Genomic DNA, 24,385 nt, shown 5'->3' with positions numbered 1-24,385 from the left:
AGGTAAGGCTTGTTTTAATCTAAAAATCAATTACACAGTTTTCCAAAGATTCTCCACTGTCTGAACTCCAACACTGACTCAGTAATTCCGAAAATGTGGCTATAAAAAGTTTTTTTGAAATACAAAGTTATAAAAACCCTTTTTAAGTTACGGGCTTTTCTAACTATGGGCCTATAAACCTAAACATCTCAAATCTACTTAAAACACCAATAATCTAGATAGTTTTCCTGGATTCAGCTCCCCAACTCAAAATGTCAAGCAATTCCACAGCCTTCCCTTGGCCTGCTGCAGAATGGGGGAGCTGAAAAAGCAAAAGGAGGAAACATGAAAAGCTTTACAATAGTGATGTTTGTTCTTCAGCCTGAGGCACTGTTACCAACACACTTGAAAATTATATCTCTTTGTTGATGGTTAGGGTACAAATGGTCAGCATGACACAAGCAGAGGAAATCCTCTGCCTTGATCTAGTGTCCATCAGGTGATAGGAGAGACAGGGAGGGTGAGGAACAGGAACCTAATTAATTTCATGGTCCACTTCAAATACTCTCTAGTGGGCCAAATCTTCTCATGTGCCATGTTTAGCCTTAACGGCTGCTGATTGATGACTTCTGATTTATATTTGTTTCAGCATTTTAGAAATATCCAAAACACTCACTGCCTTGGGAAACCAACATTTTACAAGGGCTTGTAGACAGGCAACCTGAAAGTTAAATGTTTTACATTCTAGCAAAAAATATTTGCGAGATGTTTGACATTTCAGCTGTTTAGTGGCTTTACTAAATAAGTTCCTGAGCACAGCCTATCATCAGTAAAGTAATATTTTAGTTTAATAAATATTTACATAATTTCCCCCAACATTTTAAAAGCCTTTATCATACTCTCCAAGTTCAGCAAGGCTGACTTGTGCCATGTTACCAAGAGAATGATAGCAGGATCAAGTTAAGTCCTTCAAAGCACAGTTGCTGATGGAAGAGGAAATAGGTCACCCAGAACAAGCTGCGGGAACCAAGAATTATTTGCACACACTGTGAACGCAAGGAAGACGTGTACAGAAAAAAACTGGTTGACTTTAAATTTAATTTAATTTATTTATGTAATAAATTCGATCGGAATGAACACAATTTGCCAACCCTCATGGGTAACGGAAAGCTTTCTGACAAGAACATAGTTTGTGACTCTGCATCTAAGAAAGTAATCTGACTTGCTACCTATAGTGCCTTCATAACCCAGGTTATTACTCTAGTGGTATAGGAAGATGCTCAGAGGGTCCAGCGATCCCAGGTTCTGGTGTTCAGAGGAAGAACACCTCTAGAACAATCTGGAAAAAGGACAAAACTGAAATGTTCTCTTTCTGGTTTTAGAAAGACCTGGAGAACAGGATGTAACACTTGCATAACCTAATAAGAATTAAGATTTCAGCCTCTTTATTTCAGTAGGAGTTCCACATTTGCCTATTTCTGACAAATAATTTAATTTTAATGGTAAACTTCATGGAGCTTTATGGGAGGATTAAATAGGTAGCAACGTTTAAAATATTAAATGCTCTTCATTAGAGTTTATGATGTGGAATAACATTATGAGATGTTAGAAAGGAAACTTAACCTTAAGATAGTCAAGTTTCTACTGCAATTCAAAAGTTTTATGTCATATTTCTACAAACTGGTTCAGTTCAGAATCACCACAAGAGACTGTCTTTATAAGCTAGAAACAACTGAAAACTTCATCAGTGTATTTCTGAAGAGGAAACAAAATAGATTTCCATATCTAGCAATTTCAGAAGCTGAAAGTTGTAGTATCTTCTCTTGCAAGCCTCAGTGTTTATCCTGAGATACTAATGCAGTTGGGTCAGGGAAAGAAACATCATGAAAACTATCCACTTAGTATGGTTTTTGAATCATTGTGATCTCTCATTAGTGAGGTCAATGAGGTTATTTTAGAAAACAACTATTCTTTCCTGAGAAATTCAAGTTATCATTTCAGTTATTTTGGAGAAGAACACAAGATTAAAATGAATCCAGCATTGATATTCTGTAGAATTGACATGCGTACTGGATTAATGTGAGCGGAAAAAAAATAGAATTTTTACCTTTGCTGTATACTGATATCTGAAATTACATCATCCTATGAGGAAGGCACATGCCCTGTTGACGTGAGACTGAAACTGGAAAGAGGAACTGCAGTTTTTAGACTAGGAAAGTTGCCACTGCCAATTGTGCTGATGGCCTGTTTGTTTTATTGAAATGGGGGAAGTAGCTGGAAACAAAAATTAAAGCACTTCAAGTAATTCTGGATGAAGCAAACTCAACTTATTCTTTCTTTAAAAGAATATATGGATCCTTACTTACAAGTACATCAAGTATTCAAAAGCTGGCTGCCTGAAATTAAGCCACGAGGCTGTGATTACACATTTGCAATAAATGATGTGAGATTCCCATTCACTTCTACGAAAATGATGAGTAGCCTGCATCACTAAGGATGAAGCACTCTTGATTTAAGCACTCAAACATGAATTCCAAGAAGTGAAATTGAAGAATTTCAAGAAAAAGCTGTCCCCAATTCCTATATTAATGGCATTGAAATAATTAATAACAATTACTTGCTGATGTGAAAAAGCAGAAAAGGAACACTTAATATATGCAGTCAGTAAGTAATTTTCTCACCTATAAAAGTATTGGTAAGGGGAGTCATCAGCACATGTAATTAAACACCTGAAATGTCTCCTGGTAAAGTCAGTGTATAGCTAAAATATTCTGCCAGTACTATTTATTTCTTTAGAAACATAAAAGTGAATCCCATTGGCATTAGATTTTTCTTAGACGTTCATTTAACTTGATCCTAAATCCTAATTTTAGATCAGATATACCAACCCTGACTTTCACAATGCAAACACTTTATGTCAAAATTAAGATACATAACTATGACAGGGCTGGGTTAGTACAGGGACCGCTGGATTATTTAAATCCCCAAACATGGGCTGAAGACAAAAGGACTGCTTGGAGTAACATCACTGTCCTGCCCAAGGCCTAGTGATGCGCTCACAGCACAGCAAAGGCATTATCTCCTCTTTGAAGCACGTTGGGAAGTCTCTGAAGTACAGGTCTTGTCTGAAGGTCTGGGGATCTGGGTTATAGTATCAGAGATACTGCCCAGCCTGCTTTGAAGAGGAGACATCTTAATCATACTGTTCTCTAACACAGGAAGTCACGAAACTCTGGTACATAGTGGCTTCTTTTTATAAATAACTATTAGTAAGGCAGAGAACCTTGCTCCTTTGTCCAGACAAAATTTCAATAAGCTTTTACACTCAAGTAATACAGAGAAATATGAGTTTATAGCGGTATTTGTAATTAAATGCACATGCAACAACAAAAACTCAGACAGAATTTCTGTAAAAACTTAAAACTGCAGAGATTTTATCTTCATTTTCTCCAGCCACTAATATGATTATGACCGAAAATGATTTATGCTTTCACATTTAAATGTTAACTTAAGTTGCAACTTCATGAAATAATGAGAAATTAGTAAGCATTTGGTACTCTAGTCACTATAGAATTAAGACAAGTTAACTGCATTAAATAAACTTTATGTGAAAATACCTGAGGAGGTGGGGTCTTCAGAGAAGTCTGGCAGCTCTTCAGGGGGGTCACCATAGAAAGAGTTGAATTTGTGGCTTGACACAGCTGCTAGTACTGCCCCCTAAACAAAAATACCCACAAAGTCTAAATTACATGAAGACGGAAAATGAAACATTTCCAGACACCTTGTATCACTCGGTCTCCCAAGGTCTGTCCTGTGCTGACTTTCTCAGTGAAGAGTAGACAAATTTTATAGTTTTCGGTGCTGCTTCAATGTTATCACTGACCACATCTAACAGAAGACTTGGTCATATACTACTCTAATAAACAGTAAATAAATTCTTTGTGAGGAGATTAATGAGAACAATTCTTCACAGAAAAGCACTTTAAATAATTGTGAGGCATAAATTCCCATAGTACGATGTAAAAAAAAAACTGATTTATTTCTTTTTCCCTCTTACCTAGACTGAGTAGCTTAGCAAGTATAAAAATTTACTCTGTAAAGCAATGCAATATGCTGGTATTTGAGAAATTGTCAGAATCTAAGACTGACAGCACTAGGATATTTGACATCTATCATGTATCTACATGAAAGCGTAATAATTTCAGACTCCCAGAATGAGGGTTACATGGGAAGTTATACAACCAGAAAAACAGTTACCTGCCCTGACATATATTTACTTGTTCAAGTAAATTACAGTTTACCCACTCAGGTTTTAATACCTTACAGCTGTGGCAGTAGGCAAAATGGACAACAAAGAATTTCTGGAAACATTCTGCAGAACACTGCTTTGGACAAATGGTAGAAAACAAATTGTGCAGGTAAAAAAGTTCTTGGGAAACTAAATATAATGGCCTCCCTAGGAAGAAATCTGTGAAAGATTTGAAACTACGTTCAGAGCAGGAAAACAGGACACATTCTAAAATGTACTAGCTAACATTTTATTCAAAGTATTACCTGGACATACCAACCACCCACGAGAAAGTGCGGTTAATCATGAACTACAGCAATTATTGCATCCTAATCATAGTTAGTTTTGCAGCTACATTAAACTTTTGCAAAGGGACAACTCAACATGCAGAACTGAACGTGTGTTTTACTATAAATTATAAAAAAACTCATGAATCATAATGCTGCAAGTTCCAGTTAAAATTTTCTCAACCTTTCAGTGAATTTAAAAATGTTTCTTTCAAACTTGCCAAGATGGAACTGCAGGAAAGCCACGTTGTTTTGGGCTAAAATGTTAACATTCTTCTCAATATGGCTGAGAAATAATCTCATGCATAGTTATGCATAAAGAGGATAAACTGAAGAATACATCTTTGCACTTCTTAAAAAAAGACACTGAAACATTATTATGCTACTTTTATTATAAATGTAACAATAATAACAACAATAACAGAAGTCATTGTACTATTCTCTCTTCTCCAATAATTCCTATTACACAGAATCACTGAACTGATTTATTATGAAGACCTCATACATACCTTGGTTGATAACAGAGAATTTGGGCTGAAATTTAGTTTGAAAAATAAGTATTAAGAAAGAAAGGACAAACATCCTTAAGAAAACATTATTGCAATTAATGAGTGTGAAGGTCTGTTTCAACTTTTTATTTTATTGTTGACTTCAGAGCACAGGTTTCTCTCAGCACTTTTAAAATGAATAAAGTATCACACAAAATGCATGTTATATAATTAGATTATTTTACCACTACATTCATTTTACCTTTAGTTTTCGTCTTGCATTGAATTTTCTCAATTGTTCTACTGTTTCTGGAAGATGAATCTTGTATGCATAGCGATCTCTCTCCTTAAAAAAAAACAAAAAAAACACACAGAAAAAGAAGAAACTGTAAATACAAGCTCTTAATACACTCTTGACATTAAGAAACTAGGCAAGAAATGTACAGCTAATAAGTGTCCTAAGGAGAATGATGATTTGTTGCACCTTAACGAAAACGTCAATAAACAGAGGGGGTTAAAATATTTTGAAATAATCCTTAACTTGGGTCAGGGGTATTTCCTACTTTGTAGTAAGACTCTAGTCTTTTTTACGGTTAAGTCAGTCTGTGACTAGCATTGACCTTTCAAGCTGGCAAGCACAAAGTAATTCTGCTTTTTGGGAGTCACAAATCCCAGCGAAGCATTGTGTTCAAGCACTCTTTTAAGGCGTGCTAGACACTTCAGGAGATGAGGTATGTGTCTGACATAGCAGTAAGTGCCAGCTGGATGGCTGGTAGCACCAGGTGCTAGCTCATTGGAAGAATCCTCTCCATTGCAGACACAGATCAAAATCTTGCCAATGTACAGCAGACGGTGAGGCAGAACTTGCAGCAGCTGGCCAGTTTCTTCCCCCACCCTAAATCACCACAGAAGCACTTATTAATTTAATGTAAATGTTTATAACATGCATCCCCTGAATCAGTGCGAAATCACTAGCAGTAGTAATTCAGTCTCTCTATGGCTCTAACTATGTCTCTGTCTCATGCCATATTTGGCTGCTATCTAAAAATGATTTTAAGAAAATTTGAGTCAACAGGGAAGGCAGTTTATCACAGGCAAAAATAAGACAGGACTGACTGACAGGATGCTGGCCTAAGCTTAGAAACAAACTTGTCTCAAACTAAATCTTCTCTCTTCTTCCTTGTCTTTCAATAAATAACGGCAAGATCAGAGAGACCACAGACATCACAAGTGCTACGCTATATACAGAGAACTTGCACATTCGCATTACAGAATTATTGTTTTAAAAAGCCTAACCTGCTTAGTTGCTCGAAGAGCAAAAATGGCAAAGTTTTCTGTCAAAACAATGTTTAACAAATACCTTGCCTTGGCATTTAAATGTGGGTAAGCTAACAAAGTGAGGGACAAGTCAAATTCCAAGCAGGTAAAACCACATCACCTGTGTTTACCACAGACTCAATAACTGGAGTATGATCATCCGGGACTCCCAAGCATAGAATCATAGAATCATAGAATCACCAGGTTGGAAGAGACTCACCGGATCATCGAGTCCAACCATTCCTATCAAACACTAAACCATGCCCCTTAGCACCTCGTCCACCCGTGTCTTAAACACCTCCAAGGAAGGTGACTCAACCACCTCCCTGGGCAGCCTGTCCCAGTGCCCAATGACCCTTCTTGTGAAATTTTTTTTCCTAATATCTTTGAAATATTGATGCACTATGCGTGCCCCCCATGAACAGACAGAACTTTAGCTCCTTTGAAGGGGCAAGGTTTGAACTTACAGTTCCTCAATATTCAGAAAAGTGCCTTAACCACTTGTATTCCCAAAAACCACACATGCCTTTTATAAGCTGGATCATTCTGCAGCTTTGAATGTAAGAGTCCGAGCCAGAAAGAGAGCAGAGAAGTTTAAGAATGACTCCAATCACTACCAGTTATACCATTTACTTGGAGGGAGGTGAAAAACATACAAGCCTGTGCTTCCTAGGTTCTTTTTATGTGGCGTTTTGGGGTTTTTTGAGTGTAAATATTTGTCTAATGTAGAACATATAAACAGTCCAGGTGCAGACACCAGAACAGCACCCTTTCCAAATAAGTGCCCTCTTTCAGTTGACAGTATGACTCTCTACCTTGGGTCCACACTACAGAAAAAAAATGAGAAGATAGCAAAGAAAAATAGTTATTTCATCAGTTTCTGCCAAAGAAAAGACAACACTCTGAACCAGTACTTGCCAGCTTTTAAATCTGCAACACACTCATCATTCTCCAATTCCAATATTTAGCACAGCCTATTAATGGGAATGCTGAGAAGTTAGGTGTATATTCTCCTGCTCCTGTTGTTAATCTTCAGTGTCCAGCACTGGCTCAAACTGTGTTGCAAATTCTGCCACCACTGAAAAATAATTTGATTACCAGGAGCCATATAATTTTATGTAGTTACAGTGGCCTTTGAGGAACACACCACTACATGCTTTCTTCACTTTGGTGGGATGTTTCAGAAATCTAATGTAAGAAAGCAGCACAGTTAAGTTGCATAAGGCACTGCAATAAACTGCACAGCTACATGCCTAATAGGAAAGAGGTCTACATAGGACTGAGTAAAGAAGAGCTCAGAAACGACTCCTGTGGAGTTTGAGTGCCACAGAAAGACACATAAATACCTTCTTCAAACTTTATTCTATGCAGCCCTACTCCCTTTACTCTGATGCTGCTGAAGATGCCTAAGTGAGTTTGCTCTCGCTGATAAGCAAGACTTCAGGCCTCACAATTATAAAAACGTCAGGCTCTAATCTTACAAAGCATTTAAAGTATATTATCACACATGTTGTACAACGACATGTCTACTTAAAAAGCTCAAATAAGTAAATAAATATTTTTCTACCTTGAAGAGGAAACTGGTATGTAAACAGCTGCTTTTACTACCTTTAACCAGGGATGATTCAGTGCTTCATATACTGTTATCCTTTCTGCTGGATCCAACATAAGCATGCGGCGTACCAGATCTTTGGCACTTTCAGAAATATGGCTCCATTGCCTAGGATTCATCTGATCACAAGCAAGAAAAAAGAAATTAAATTAGAAATGAGAATATAGAAAATAACCTACTTTTTATGTAAACTAGTTGCAGAGATATAACAGTGGCTGGTACTTGCAAACTTAATGTAAAAGGAAGTTATAAATTTTTTTAATAACTTACATAATTGTGCATTAGTTGCATGAAATGGCATAAAAAATTGAAAACAGTGAGCACCGTATCATATAGAATCCGATATATCCTTGGTATTGTGTTAATATCACATTATAATTTTCTACACATGCTACAGTTTGTTCAGATAAAAGTGACCCTTCATTGGAAAAAAGAAAAAAAACAAGGCTTCATCTGAAAGCTAACTATGCATACGATAAATATGAAAATTAAATCTCCTCCTGAAATCAACATAAAGAATGGCATGACAGTCTGTCTGTATCAACCCAGAACTTCATGCCAGTGATGCTGATCAAGAAGAGGGTGGGCTAATGCCTCCTGTGAGCTACTGTGGTCCCGTCCCACAGGTATCATGGACAAAGGCTTTTCCCAATAAATTCCTTTCAACTTTACAACAGTTAGGCATCTTCAGGCACCAGGGTAGGAAAGCACACTGGCATGTGACAAACAACACAAACAACTGCAACACTTTTTAGAGCAGAACTCTATCTATAGGAGACAGTGATGTGAAGGATGATTTAGAATATATTTTCATCTTGTGCATACGCAGGTTAGTGTTCAACTATGCAAGATGATGGACACCTGATAAGACCACATCAAAGTAAAAAAAAAAATCCTTCTGTGATAAAAGATTTACACCTTAAACTACTTCTAAAAATTCTTTGATTTATGGAATATTATTTTTAATTTAAATGGTACACTGCTAACTTTACAAGGTACTAAATGAAAATTCAAAATCTGTTATTTTAAAGAGGTCCATTTTATTTAAAATCAGTCTTTACAAAAGATGATCGCTTTAAATTGGAGCACTTGGGAACATTATCTGGCTATGAAATGCACATTTATAGTTGTGATTTGCCATTTCTTTTTCTCATGTAATGAAATGAAGGTAATTGCAAATTTGCAGCAGGACTGCTTTGAAAGCCTTATAGTATTTTCATTAAATAAACATATTATTGTGGAAGCAAGAACAGAAAAGGAACTGAGAAGACACAATGTGCTGGCTGTGACTTTTTTGTAAACAAAGAAAAGTTAACTTGTAGGCTTCCAAAAGGTTTTAGCTCCTTAAGTGCTTCCATGAAGAAATCTTCCACAAAGTGAAACCAGAATGCCTTACAGTCCATACAATCCCCAAACCAGTGCCATGAAGAAATCCTGCTGTTTCTAACAATACAAAACTTAAACAACAAAAAATGTGCTCCTGACCAAGTGCAGTACCATTGCTGTCACTTACATTTTAGCAGACTTCATATAATAAAATACTTCCTAAACCATATAACAGGCTATCAGACAGTTTTGGGAGTTTCCACTCATGATCTGCTAATACACAGCTCATGTATGACCTTGGTTGCAAAGTAGAGCAAAAGTGATCTCAGACAAAACTACAAAAATAGTGAACTCCAAGCTTTAAATTTGTGTCCATAATGGCTCAAGGATATTGACGTTATGAAACACGCTTATCTTGCACACAGACAGATTTGCTTTCAGTTGCAAGCGGCTCCTTTTGAATTATCAGCTGCACTTTACCACATACTGTACTGAAAAGAAAAATGCATAACTACGTTTTTACAGTAGCATACAAGTTGTTTTAAATCAAGACAATACGATGACCAGCCTTTACAATAGTTCTTTTATTCAATTAAAAAATTAAATGATCTATAAAACTAAGTTAACACGTAGTATGTCACACTTTACAGCCTAAACTTATGCAATCCTACCGAGCTCCATGTACAATTAGGGACTAGTTATTGCACCCATTTATTAGTTCATCTGAGTAAATACTTCTGTACTCTAATTCCTAACACTGATACAAAACACAGCAGGAACAAGAAAGACTGGAGAGAGAAAAACACCTCTTTCTCTATGTAACACAGACAAGATTTCTATAAGCTTCAAATTTAAATCAGGCTAAACACAAAAGCCCATTTCCAGAAATTTTAGCAGCAGAGCTCATTTCACTGGAAAAGGACTCGGGTATACTGTCATTTACCTTGTATTTTCCTTTAATAATGCCTTCAAATAATCTTTCCTTGGTTCCATAAAAAGGCAAACAACCACTTAGCAGAATAAAAAGGATCACGCCACAACCCCAAACATCTACAGGCTTCCCATAAGGTTCCCTTTTTACCACTTCTGGGGCCATAAAATGAGGCGTTCCTACACGTCCTAAATGGAAATAAAAACAAAATTGAGTCAAAGCAATGTGTGTCAAGCATCAAAATGAAGAATTATTACTGCATTAAAATAAAACAGTTCTACTAAGTTTTCCTCATGGGTTAAACATTTAACATAATCCTTTTTTTCCCCTTAAGTTTAGTATTTATTAAACATATCCAGTGAGACAAATCAGTAGTTTCCCTTTTGCTCAATTTCTACTTTTGTAAGTTGAGGAATACTCTCTTCTACCCTGCAGATTGTGAAACAAGATTTATATGAGAGCACTAAGATTCTTCAGTAAAATACCCACCATGAAAATATTAATTTGAATAACCTTTGAAACAGGAATTATTAATCTAGAGAGCATGAACAAACATATTGCAGAGTTCTAGTCTACTTGAAAAAGTCTAGTCTTACTTGAAAAAGCTGCCTTTAATTAGCAAGAGCACAGCTTGGTCTGATGCTCTGTTCAAACCTTAGCCAACACACTGAAACTGCCAACAAGAATGCAGAATGCTAGCAAATGTGTTAACTTCTTTGGAGTAGGCAATATCTTAGCACAGATAAAAAGATAACACTAATATGTTTCACAGAGTGTTTTCAACAAAAGCCACATAGTAATGGTTCTGAGACTTACTTATTTTGGATTGGTAACGAATGCCAACCCACAGAAACAAAACATATTTAGTACCCAATAATCTTTTGAGTAGATAAACCAATTAGAATAAATTCATGCAACTTCTATGTAATACATGAAATCCACAACAGCAGCAAACTGTTACCACTTGTACCAGCTTCTATTTTTGCTCACTGATACTACATTGGACTTCAGAGGCTCCATTCCAATACTTGTAGCAACTTTGTGGAGGCTAGGAGAGTTTACAATGCAACCTAGAGAATGTGAGGTGTTTAAAAAAGCATGTATTTAATTTAATCTTGTGTTGTAAAGAGACCATTGCTAGACAAGCCTATCCCGCACACCATTTGAACATAAGTTAGCTAAGTCACGGCACTGGTAATGAGCACCTAGTAGATTATCTGGCAGTAGCTTACTCAGAAAAGACCATACTTCATTTATACCACCTAATACAGGAACGTGATCTAACAACACTTGGTTAACTAGCCCCCAGTACATCTATGAGTATTAAAAAAACCCCACAGAAAGTAACTTTTTCACCATGCTATTCTTAAAGAGAAACAGCACCTACTTCACCTGGCTTTGTGTTAAACCTTTTCATTCCCAGCTTATGAAGCAATCCTTCTGCCATGCAAATGTTAGGAATTTGCCTGTGACAAAGGCATTTTCCTTCACCACTAAGCTAGGTCAGCATCTTAAAAAGTCTTTGGAGTCTAGGCTGATGTGAAGCATAGAGCAGCAAGACAGTAAGATGCTGGTAATCCACCTCATCCTTTGTATCACTGGAGGGAAAGGAGGGACTCTGGACAGAGAAAGACAGATATTGTAAGCCTAACTGATTAACCTCAAAGCCAAACCTCCAAGCTCACAAAAATGAGGGGAAGAGTTATTTCCTTGGATGCCCCAGAGTCTCTCTCTTTTAGATGCCTGCTGATGGGGACAGAAAGGAAAATGGTAAGTATGCATCACAGAATCACAGATGGCAGTGGGTGGAAGGGACCTGTGGAAATCATCTAGTTCAACTCCCCTGCTAAAGCAGGTTTACCTCAAGCAGGTTGCACAGAAGCACATCCAGGTGGATTTTCCAATATCTCCAAAGAAGAAGACTCCACAACCTCTCTTGGCAGCCTGTCCAGTGCCCTGTCACCCTCACAGTAAAGAAGTTTTTCCTCATGATCAGATGGAACTTCCCATGTTCCAGTTTGTGCCTGTTGCCCCTTGTCCTGTCGCTGGGCACCACTGAAAAGAGTCTGGCCCCATCCTCCTGATGCTTGCCCTTTAGATAATTATAAGCAGTAAAAAGATCCCTTCGCAGTCTTCTCTTCTCCAGGCTAAACAGACCCAGGTCTCTCAGCCTTTTCTCCTGAGAGAGATCCTCCAGTCCCTGACCATCTCCATGGCCCTCCACTGGACTCTCTTCAGTAGTTGTCCTTCCTGACCTAGGGAGCCCAGAACTGGACACAGTACTCTTGATGCAGCCTCACTAGGACAGAGCAGAGACAGTGGATGACCTCCTTTGACTTGCTTGCTACACTCATCTTAATGCACACCAGGATACCATTGGCCTTCTTTGGCAATGAGGGCACATTGTTGGCTCATAGTTAACTTGCTGTCCACCACGGCAGAGCTGCTTTCCAGCAGGTCACCCTCTAACCTGTACTGGTGGAGTTATATATATCCAGCATACACAAGTTGCTAAGAACTCAGTGGCTTTCTCCTGCCACTCTTTTTTTTTCCTGCCTACAAATCTCTGTTTATAAGGGTTTTCTAACTTTTTTTTTTTTCCTCCTAAGATGCCATCATTTGTGGCAGCAAAAGCATCAGCATTTCCAGCTCTGCACCAGGCTATGTGTGTACATAAGCAGCAACATCTGTCAAACAGTATCTGTACATCACTTAGATTGCTCGTGTGGCATTAGTGGTATGCATACCAGAGTCCGGAAATCTTTAGCACAGATGATATCATGCAAGACCACAGTGCAGCCTGGCTTCCCCAAGTCTGCTTGTCTTAGCAGTAAACTTCCTGCTGTTTGGGTGCATAGTCACCCATTTGCAATTTTAGAGCAGGTGTAACCTTTCTTACACATTGAAAACAACATTTGTGGTAATAAAGCTTGTTCAAATATTTTTTACTAATATGAATGGAAAATCATATATATTCTGAGGATTCTGTGTTCCTATCAAGCTTTTCAATTGCTGTTATGAAATCTGGGAACTCTAGAGAAAACTGAGTATTCAAAAGACAAACAGCATAAATCACTAGAAGACAAGGTAACACAAAGTCAAACAAAGCTACTTAAAAGTGGCATTAAACTTTAGATCAAGGAGTCAATGAAATTAAGAATCCTATGTAGAAAACAATATCTAAGTTGATTTAATGTGTATTTCCAATAACTATGTACCACTCCTGTCAGCTCAGGACCTTCTTTGTGTTTTAAGCAACAAATTGCAGAGTTGAACAAGGGGAGAAAACTATATGCTGTGAGAAGATGATCTAAAGGTTTAGGCTTTCTATTTGTTTTTCAGTGTTCGTTTTGGCCAATGCATTTCAGTCTGCAGTGCATTTGCATTACAGTGAAGGCCAAAGTACAGAACATCTCATTCTGAAGAAAATGTGCCCTTGCAGTCACCCATCCGACGTTTTCTCCCATAGTGTAAAATAACATATATAGCAGCAACTTATGCTAAATAAACAATAAAATAGTATTACTGGGAGTAGGTGTTTAGTTATAAAGGTGCTGGCAGCAGGAGGGGCTGCAGGGGTGGTCTTTGTGAAGAGTGGCTGGGCTTGTTCCAGACACAGCTGGTTCAAATGGACCCTCTGCAGGGCACAGCTGAGCCCAGCAGCCAAGACGATGGTACATTCCTAAGATGAGAATGCATGTGTAAGAAAGGGCAAAACATTCCCCAGCAGTGAGGAGTATGGGAAAAAGCATGAGAAACAGCCTGTGAGCACCAAGAGCAGGAGGAAGCAGTGCTCCAAGGAAGTCCTGCACAGATTTCCCTGGAGAGGGTGGAGGAGGTACCTCCCTGCCACCCAACCCCTGGAGGACCCTGCACAGGAGCAGGTGTCCACCCTGCAGCCTGTAGGCAGAGGATCCTGTGCTGGAGCAGGTGGATATTCCCTGAAGAAACCGTGGCCTGTGGAGGACCCATGCAGAAGCAACCTTGTCCTGAAGGACTGCAGCCCATGGGAGGATCCATGCTGGAGAACAGCGTGAAGAGGAGAGCATGGCAGAGTGGGGCTGTTATGGACTGACCGTGCCCCACCGCTCCCCACACCACTTGGGGCTTGGGAGTAAAGGAGTCAGTCAGGAGCAAGGGGGTGAAGTTGAGCCTCGGAACAGAAGAAAAGGAGATGGTGTTTTCAGTTTTGTCTTTATTTCTGACTACCCAAATCTATTTGAATTGGAAATAAATTAAAACTGGTTTTCCCTAAGTCAAGTCTGGTTTTGTTTTCCTCTGATGGTACCTGGTAAACAGTTTGCATGTATTTACCTTGAACTATGAGCTCTTTTTTGCCCTATTTTATACCCCTGCTCTGTTGAGGAGAGGATGTGAATGAACAGGTGGTGGGAGTTTGACCCTTAGTCAAGGTCAACCTACCACGTGCAGTTATGCTGGTCTTAACATGCAGAATACTGATTAAATGGGGAAAATCAAAACTAATCTCCCTCCAAAGATACAGCTTGTTTCTTTTATTTCTAGTTTTCAAATATGGCCTGACCTGATGTCAAGGGCTGTATAAAATAAGTAATCTATGCTGTCAAGAGTGTATCAAAAGTAGGTAGTTTTTTCCTTTCTCCTCCCCTCCAGCAAGTAATGCTTCAGATTAAAATTACTTGGCAGAAATAGATAAGCAAGAAAAATATTTCATTATTTGTATGCTTTCATAATATATGCAGAACAGAATAGTTTCTCAAAACCAACCATTAATCAGCTTCCCTAAATTTTGCAAAGCAGGGTCTTGATGGTGGACAATAATTTCAGATCTCCTCCCCTGCTCTACTTTGCTTCCTGACCACAGGGCAAGAAAATGCAAGTACAAACACACTTACAAAACTATTGAATCTAACAAACAGCAACCATAACTTGTAACAGTGTGCTTATCAAAACTGCAGACAAAACATAATGGCTTTTCTTAGCCATCTGCTGCCAGAGCTTTGTTCATTATCAATAACATTAATCATATTATATTTTTTTTTCCATAGGCACATTTTTCTCTAACAGAAGAAGCTTCTTGAGGTTTGTTTCCTACGTTTTATGTAATAATGGAGAAATTATAGCCTTTTCATACTTTAAATTTTTTTTTTTTGCTTTATCTGGTGACGTCACATCAGAATGTGAGATTGCTTGTTTCCTTAGTACTCAAGAGCTCTAACAGACAAACTGATAGAAGTTATGGTTAAGAACCACTGGCTCCCTCTCACCATCCCAAATTTTGTTCCTGGAATTTAAAGAACATAGATCGCAAGTGGAAAAAATGGATCTTTGTTGCCCTGGTTAAAACCAGCATACAATAAAAATCCACTGCAATGAACTGTTTGATGCTAAACAGAAGGAATAGACTAGTTCAGTAACAGGTAACATTCTACACATCTGCTTAAGACCTCAAAAGACTGCTGCTATAAACCAGATGAAAAATGGATGCTATTTAATAGCACGGTGAAAAATCAGTACTACTAAACCTTAATACTCACTTTTATATTTAAAATGAGAACTCCACAAATTCAAATGAAATGAGAAAGAAGGCTAGGCTAAAAATAAAGTCCTGCCATTTAACTGTTAGATTATACTCAGTGAAAATAACTACAGAATGATTTGGTTTTATTATCTTTTTAGTGAAGATTACAAGATCCTGATATTAGATGGAGAGTGATGATAGAAATCACAATTTCATCTCCATGAAAAAGCAAACTCAGAGAAAACAGACTCTTAGTAGGTTGAGACTTAAAAAAAAGCATATATGTGTGTATGTATGTATTAGAAACTTAAAAGGCTGAAGTCATTCTGGGACAGTGGTCATCTGGACGACAATTAACCGCTTCTCTGGGTTCACCAAAGCAGCAAATGTTGATTTGAGGCTATTCTAAGAACTGACCTGAGGAAGGACAGCTGAGCTGCACTTCTGAGCAGCGCTTAGCTCAGCAAAATGAACTGACTACCCACATGAATTTACACAGATCTAGGGTTTTCCTGTGTTGCAACTACAAGAATGTAAGGTGAATGTCATTAACAGGAATTAACAAAATCTACAGACAGCAGGTTTTTAAAATCATGGATATTCACAGCTCTTTAGAACAAGTATCACTTCTGCTGAAAATCACCTACTAGAAAATTTGCCTTCTAAATACACCCAGTGTAAAATTTTAAAATTTTTCTCAACAGTTCAATTGTTTTAAAATATTTTAAGAACTTTTGAACTTTCTTTGGTGTTATGGGAGAGGCTTTGCATGTTTTTGAAGGCAGTAAGCAAAGGCATTTTTCTGTCTTTAATAGAAAATTTCTGCCTTCCACAGGTCTTCTATTCTTCAAGCTATAAGAACATTCATGGATATATTCAAATGACTGTGCATGAACAAATAACTTTGCTTTATCTAAATAAATACTGCATGCATGCATACACACATGATTTCCAGTTATATCTGTATGTGAGAAGAGACCATATGGAAGACAGGAGTCAATTTGTTGTTCACTTGCTTCTAGGTTCTTTCTGTGTGTTTGAGAGTGGCATTAACTGAAAATCACAATATATAGACTCAGCAGTGGTACTGTATTCAATGTGGTACTCTATCCAATTAACTGTAAAAAAATGACTACATCAAAGTGTTTGTTGCCTTAGGAAGCACACAATGCCTGATTGGTACAGGCATTTGACATCTTATTTCTAGAGGCAAGTTTTCTTATCAGCTAGTTTTGAGGCAGTAAGTTTGAGTCTGTAAGTTTATAAAACTGCTAATTTTGCTGATTTTTCCTGCGGATAAACAGAGAGCTTCAGTCTTCAGGTGTTGTCAATCTGATATCATTCACAAGCACTGAAGATAAATTTTGACTTACCTTTGATAATTTAGTTTCTATGACTCTTTCCATATTATTCCAGACAATAGGGCTATGTTTTCCACAAGAAGAAGAGTATATACAGAGACCCAATCAGATTTTGTCATCCCTAAGGCAGGGGATTGACGACCAAGATACCAGAAGAAGATTCTTTCAACAGCAGTAGTATCTGAACGATGTATAAGGAAACAACTGGAACAAATAATTTTTAGGAAAAAAATGTGAGGTACTAATAAACATCAGCATCTGACCTCTCACAATAGTGTAATAAGAATTATGTTCATAAATTAAGGAGTTTCTAAATGAGCGGGATGTCCAGAATAATGTGGAAAGAATCAAAGAACCACATTCAACAGGTCAGATCGGTCAATACTTTACTACTTTTAATTCCTTTCCACATTACTCCAGACAACAGAGATGTTTAAAGCAGGTGTACAGAGAAGATGAGTAGATTTAAAAAAAAAAAAAGGACAATTCAGCTTCAGACAGCAGGCTGTCTGAAGAAAATGTATTTTAGAAGATGCATCAGCAGACAACTGGACACCTGGGTATCAGTGTCCAGAAAATGAACAAAGATCACATATTAACTAGACACATTATAATAGACTCAATGGCCTCTATAGCCATAAAACTATGATGGAGCAAGTAAACCTAAATTGACTTTTAAACACATTAGTCTCCTGTATGCACTCTCAAAACCACCTAGATGTGAAGTGGAATTTCTGAGACTGTAAACCACAGTTGTATCTTTTAAATAAAACAAAGTCTATCAAAGGCAAAGTTTTGAAGAGGCTCACATATTTATTATTCAGTGAAAATTAAAAAAAAAAATAGTGCTCTAGCTTTGCAATGGAAAGAAACACTACTGTTCAAGTGAAAGAAGAACACAAATGTAGGACCTCAGCTTACAAACATTTACCTCTTCTTGGAAAACAAAAGAAAGATTTGCTATGTCATGCAGACACTGATGATGAAAAGGAAAAAAAGTCTATGCAGTGTGAAAAAACATTTAAAAAATGTTTTTTAAACTGGGGTTTATAAAACCACCAAGAAGATCCACTTTGGTAAAGCACTGAAACAGGCTGTCCAGAGAGGTGGTAGATGCTCCACCCCTGGAAACACATTCAAGGTCAGGTTGGATGGGGCTCTGAGCAACCTGATTGAGTTGAAGATGCCCCTGCTCATTGAAGGCGATGGTGAACTAGATGACTTCTAAAGGTCCCTTCCAATCCAAACCATTCAATGATTTTATGATAATTTTTACATTGATGGGAATAAAATAAAAATAAGGAGCTTAAAAGATCCACCCCTAATGCTCCTCCCCCAAATTCCATAGTCTTATTTACATGGAAATTTATGGTAATGCCTGCTTTTGCTATTTTTGCAGTAAGTCTAGAAGGCTAGCTGATGAAGAATCAAGAACTTGATATTTCTGACTGATATTTCTGCGCTGTACTTCTATTAAGAACATATAAGATGTTTTCCAGTAAGATGATGGTGGTTGTGTGAGGATACCTGAAGACATTATAAGATTCTGGAGCAACTTAGGGGAGCTAACTAATAATACATAAAAGTCAATACTGGACTGGATTAGCATCATTGTACTTGTGATGATTTACTGCTAAAAGTAAAATGTGAAAAGCAGCTGATTATCCATAGATAAGACGTGACAGTTAGTATCGAATCTCATAGCATTTAAGTCTATACAGTTATTTCATTTTGCACTAGATGACACGCAGAGAAAATAAGTAGATTAAGTGGAGAAGATAGCACTTGTAGACTCAGTGGCTTTTGTTCCTTCAGACTTTTATACCATGTACTAACTAAAAATCCCAAGATGTAGCATCCAAGATATTAGATAGCTGATAAATCTGATGCCACATTTATTTAAGAAAATATTGTGACAATTCATACCACATTCTGAAAGAAAAGTTCTCCAAGGAAGAAGAAAGAAATCATAATGTGAGATTGCTCTATTAAGTCACAGGCTTCCCAGAGATTCTAGTACTCCAGCTGCATCATAACTATGCCGAAATGGGCTGCTCCCTGTCTGCATCCTGTTCCATAAACAAGTTCACTTATAAATTATGATGAACTGTAACTACTGTGTATACAGCAAGAATTCCATCGTAAGGTACCTACTTCAATGTTTCAGATTAATACACTTAGTAAAATTTGCTGCTTCTGACAGTAAGAACTGCAAGAAGAGACCTTCATGTATTGGTATCTCATGAAAAGAATTTCCTGTAACTCAGGAGATGACACATACTTCTTTTTCATTGTATTGCAGCTTATGGACAAACATAGTGGAGCAAATAGTATTTCCTCATTTCCCTGTTTAGTCTTATACAAAATGAGTTATGGCTATGTCCTTTTCTTGTTACTTAATAATAACTAAACTCTCCTAAAAATAAACGTGTCTGTGTTGTTACCTGATAAAATGCAGTCACATTCCTAAAATCTATTCCACAGATATTTTCATTAATGACAGACATCTAGTATGACATCATTGCTTGTTATCATGAGCTCCCTTACACTTCTGTGAAATAACCCTCTACCTGCTTGAAAAAATACTGTAGTTATAATTCTTCTAAACAACACAAGTTTATCTTTGGATTTACATCAAAAGATTGGGACAAAAGACTGGTCTACTTTCAATATCTGAGACTTAGTGTAACTTTATTACAAAAATCCCCCAAAAACCAATTTTTGCACACTAGGAAAAAGATGTCTTTTGTTAAGTTAAAAGAATTCCATAGTCCAAACAAAGCAAAGGCTGTACCCTAGAAGGCAGGCTTTGAAGACACTGAGGGAGAAAATTCCCTTCTGTTTTTGTCCTGGGGCCACACACAGTCTAAGTTTGTCAGACACAGGTGTGTCAATATAAAACAGTGCGCAAAATGGCACCAATGCAAATGCATGAATGCAAGAAAAAAACCTTTAGAGCAACGGTAACTCTTGAATGTTTTACATACATCAGCTCCTGTGTTAGGAGAAAAATTCTGCCACAGTGGTCATCACAGATATTGAAGAGCATTTGCACAACGTCTGGGTTCTTGTGCAAGATTAAAGGAAGAGTCCTATCAGTTGAACTTTCCCACAGTTACATTACTTTCAATGTTGACATGCTTTTTCTAAAGGAAAGCTGTCTTCTTCTAGTTTAAAAGATAAACTCATCCAAGCAATGTAAAATAAAATAAAATAAAATATTTCCATTCTTGAATGCCAGGCTCATCTCCATAGGAATTTGCACTAGTAATGAGTATATTCTGCTAGGGCATCGTGGCAATACACACTACCTAGATAAAGAAAGATTAATAAGTACTGCACTTCCTGTATTTATAGGGCTGTGTGTTTTCAGTACTATTAAAAAATGTAAGGTATACAGAGCACTGAAATGGTACAGGAAGTTTTTTAGGGTCAGTAAGAGAACCTTTATTTAATAGAGAATTTTCTTTTTGACATGTTAACCACCAAATACAGAAATTGCCATGCTGAAAGGGAAATAATTGACTACGTTAAGCTGAATCAACGTTTTCCACTAAAAATTACGAAAAAGAATGTGAAAGCAAACAGGTTGCTTATTATTATATTGCTCAAACTTGTCCATAAGGAGGAGTTCCCATTCATTTAGGAGACAACTGAGAAGTACATAGTGCCTGTAATTTATCATTATAATTATTACAAACTGAAACGTATCTATAGGGCATATGGATAACTTATATATGTAAATAAACAATTTTTTACAAGAAATGTATAATTCAGTTGAAACAGACTGTATTGTTAACCTTCATAGAACACATATGGGGTGATATTGTAAAGTTGAAGAAAAAATCTTGCAAGTGTTGTGTAAGGGACTGTTTAGTAATATGCCTTCAGGTGGGACTCTGGAGGGGAAAAGAATTGCCAGATAACAGATACAGCTTGTGGTATAAAACCTGGAATGGAAGACGAGAAGAAAGAGAAAAGGTGTCTGGTAAAGAGAAAGCTTGAAACAAGCAGTAGAACTGAGACCTTCCATGGTATCCCAATAAAGTGGAATTACTCTGGGTATCTTTGAAAGTGAGAGGAATTTGAAGCTGAAAGTAACAACTGCTACAAATTGGAATTACAGTTTAGAGAGAAGAAAAAAGATAGCAAGGCAGAGCGATATAGCAAAAGTGGAGATGGATGAGGCAAAAGATACAGACACAGACAAATATTATACTGACAAAGCTTAAGCTTCTGTAAGTACTGCAAACAGAACCAGTGAGGAATGAAAACATTTTAGCATAGAAGAGGAAAGACCAGACCAGCGTTGACAATTGCACGGAGCTTGAGCACATGAACAATGAACGGAATCGCAGAATAGTGAATGATAACAGGAAAGGAAAGACATGACAAATTTGGGGAAAAGCATAGGATTTTTTTTTCCAAGTTGAACTTAAGGTTTCTTGCGAGATAGCTAGTAGTCTGAAACAGAGTACATTGTATCTGACTACCTCCAGAGGAGCAGCTGAAACTGAAGAAATGGATAAAGTTGCTCAGTGAGAACATAAAGAAGAAAAACAAGAACCGCAAACAAAAGCATTGGATCTATCACACATGAAAAAAAGCAGTGGCTGAAGTACAAAAAATTTGAGTAATATAAGAAAACTAAAGAACAGAGTGACCTTTTTATTAAGGAAACAACAGTAGCTTAACTAAATAGGTATTTTCTTTAAAAGATGTATCTGAGTCTTTAGGTAATGAGATACCTGGATATTTCTAGGGAAGAGAATGGAAGTCGTTGGTATGTTTATACTTCATTTACTTTTAATTTTACAAAGCACAATAAAGTCAAAGTGACACAGACCTTTAAAGTAATTAGATCAGGAAATCTGAGTTTTTGAAGAAGCATGGTGAGGAGAGGAAGTTACTTGTTTTGAAGAAAAAAAAATTAAAACTAGCAAATCTTTTGTTGTGGTCTCCTACTCTGGCATTGAAAGCATCAGAAAATTGATTGGGTCTTCATCTGTGCAGGCTGATTTAAGCATAACCCTATTGTCTGGAACAATATGGAAGGCAGCTAGAGGAAATAAAATCCACAGAAAACAAAACACACTTAGTCAAAAAATATACATATGCATCAAGATATTGATGTCTTACGCAATAATTACAATGAAATATTAAAACACAGAAAAGAGTCACATGTGAAAATTAGTAAGATTCTGCTATTCAATAGTGTAGCATTCTGACAGAAATTGCCTAAGAAACATAGGTGAGAATTGACGATGCTGTTGTAATTGCTTACTCAATTACTTTGACATACATTTCAATCCTGACAGCATTTTTATTTGATTTGTTTTGTCAAGCATGGAAAAATTATGCCAAAGATTTTATTAAAGTGGAAAATTCTTTGCTTTTTTCGATTTTATTTTAATCAAACCAGCATGAGCTCCTGTTGAATAACATTTAGAGGGATTTAATACTCACTATATGCATGCGCAACAATGCCACATTCTACTAGCAATTTAGCTTAACTATGTGCATTTATAATGTTAACAAAGTCTTCAGTGACAGACTAATTTGGAGCTCTTGTTTTGCAGGCCAGGCTGTGTTGGAAGAACAGAATTCTGCAGTAAAACATGCATAATACTATATAACCCCAAAGGAAAATTCCTTACCTCCAGCAACTAGCCCAGATTCTCCTAACTGAATTGCTACCCCGAAGCCACCAAGCTTTACTGGGGCTGAATTCTCTTTTGAGGCAAGCAGTACACAGTGTGGCTGAAAAGACAAAACCCCAGACAAATTATTATATTATTTGAGAAACATAACAAGCATTTTAGAACTTATTCTTATCAATTTGCAAACAGAAGCTAGAATTTTGTGGTTTCTTTGAAGTAATATCTTAATTTCAGATATTTTTTTCTTCTGGCACGGACTCCTCTTTCTTCATTGGCTTTCCTTTAAATCGTCCCAGGCATAGCAAAATCCTTTCAGGAATTATCAGAACTTGCAAGGAACACACAGTGAAATGATAACAAAACGGAGTTAAAAATTAACATCTATAATGCCTGACCTGGTATTACTTTTTCTTATTACCCTCCACCCATAAGTCTGACACTGCTTCAATTCTCCAGCAGAAATATCCTGCCTATGATACACTTTGTGGGATCTTATCCTTCACATAGAGAACACAAAACACTATTTGAACTTTAATCACAGAATTCACTGATCACCTTCCAAATGCAGAAAAGAAAAGGAATAACCTTATGATGTTTCTAATAAATATTCCAGTGAGGGGGGAAATGGTTCAGGTTTCTAAACTGGATTCAGGCACAGTCATCCATAGCTTTGATTTTCCCCAGTCTTTCCACTAAGAGTGAGGTGTAATGTATAAAAATTAAATACTATCCAACAATCTGGATGGATACTGACTGGTATAGCAGCAACATACAGACAAAATCTAATAGAACACGATTTAGTATTTAATAAACACAGTCAAACTACTGCATTTAATACCGAATGACTTCCTGCATTTACTCAAAGCCTCCCTTCACAGTTAAGTATGTTATTTAAAAGGAAGAATGTCAGATTTGTATACTGCTTCTTGAAAATACATTGCTGCTTAAAGTACCAATCTAAGAACATCAGTGTAAAGAAGCTAAAAGCCCAATCTGACTACCTGTAAAATCATAATCTGTAACCGCCCATGTTTTCTTTTAAGAAGTTTCAATTGCATGAGAACAAGCACCTTCAAATAAGAATGCATAGCCTGTTTAGAATTCTGACCGAAATCTGCAGAATCCCAGAAAAGCTTGAATCCTAAACAAATGATGTTATTAAGAAAGTTAACATGGAAATTCTCATTTCCAATGCTAAGGTGAATACTAAGCCAAGACAATGTTCTTGAGATGATCATTATATTTAGGCTACCTTATATCAGGATTTCCAGGATTAATTTTCAAATTTGCAATTTATAAATGTAATTTTCAATCTCTTCTAACCCATTTAAAATAATATCACCAAGTGGTATTATCTCTGCATATTGTATTTCACTTCTGCCTTATTGAAATTGTGCAAGCTGCACACTTCTGGCTCTTTCACATCCTCTCCTTGCTGTCATTTTAAGTGAAAGAGATCAACCACTAATTTCTATCCCAGGCAAGAAGGAGGGTAGATGGGAGAGCTACACCAGCATAAGCAAAATGTACCATCTCACCATGGTGTCAATTTACCATTAGCCTACATTTGAAAAGGTGAGACTATTTCTATGATAGTATTAAAAAGAAGACAAGCTGTACCAACACAAACTATTCT

The 24,385-nt window shown here is 37.0% G+C and overlaps 1 protein-coding gene across 15 annotated transcripts in view; it reads right to left on the bottom strand.

Annotated features, from left to right (window-relative positions):
• CASK (calcium/calmodulin dependent serine protein kinase) overlaps positions 1-24,385 on the bottom strand; it is a 209,243-nt gene that overhangs the window by 69,823 nt on the left and 115,035 nt on the right. For 14 of the 15 annotated variants that reach the window (XM_069873017.1, XM_069873049.1, XM_069873027.1 and 11 more), the window contains exons 6-10: positions 22,747-22,849; positions 10,241-10,416; positions 7,968-8,090; positions 5,305-5,388; positions 3,597-3,696 (exon numbers count right to left, since the gene is read on the bottom strand). In XM_069873017.1, the coding sequence (XP_069729118.1) occupies positions 3,597-3,696; positions 5,305-5,388; positions 7,968-8,090; positions 10,241-10,416; positions 22,747-22,849 (586 nt within the window). Of the gene's footprint in view, positions 1-3,596; positions 3,697-5,304; positions 5,389-7,967; positions 8,091-10,240; positions 10,417-17,101; positions 17,220-22,746; positions 22,850-24,385 lie in introns of those variants that run through there. The other variant, XM_069873149.1, reaches the window with a different exon arrangement.

Source organism: Phaenicophaeus curvirostris, chromosome 1, assembly GCF_032191515.1.
Source record: "Phaenicophaeus curvirostris isolate KB17595 chromosome 1, BPBGC_Pcur_1.0, whole genome shotgun sequence".
Classification (NCBI taxonomy): Eukaryota; Metazoa; Chordata; class Aves; order Cuculiformes; family Cuculidae; genus Phaenicophaeus; species Phaenicophaeus curvirostris.
This window is presented reverse-complemented; position numbering and strand designations above follow the sequence as displayed.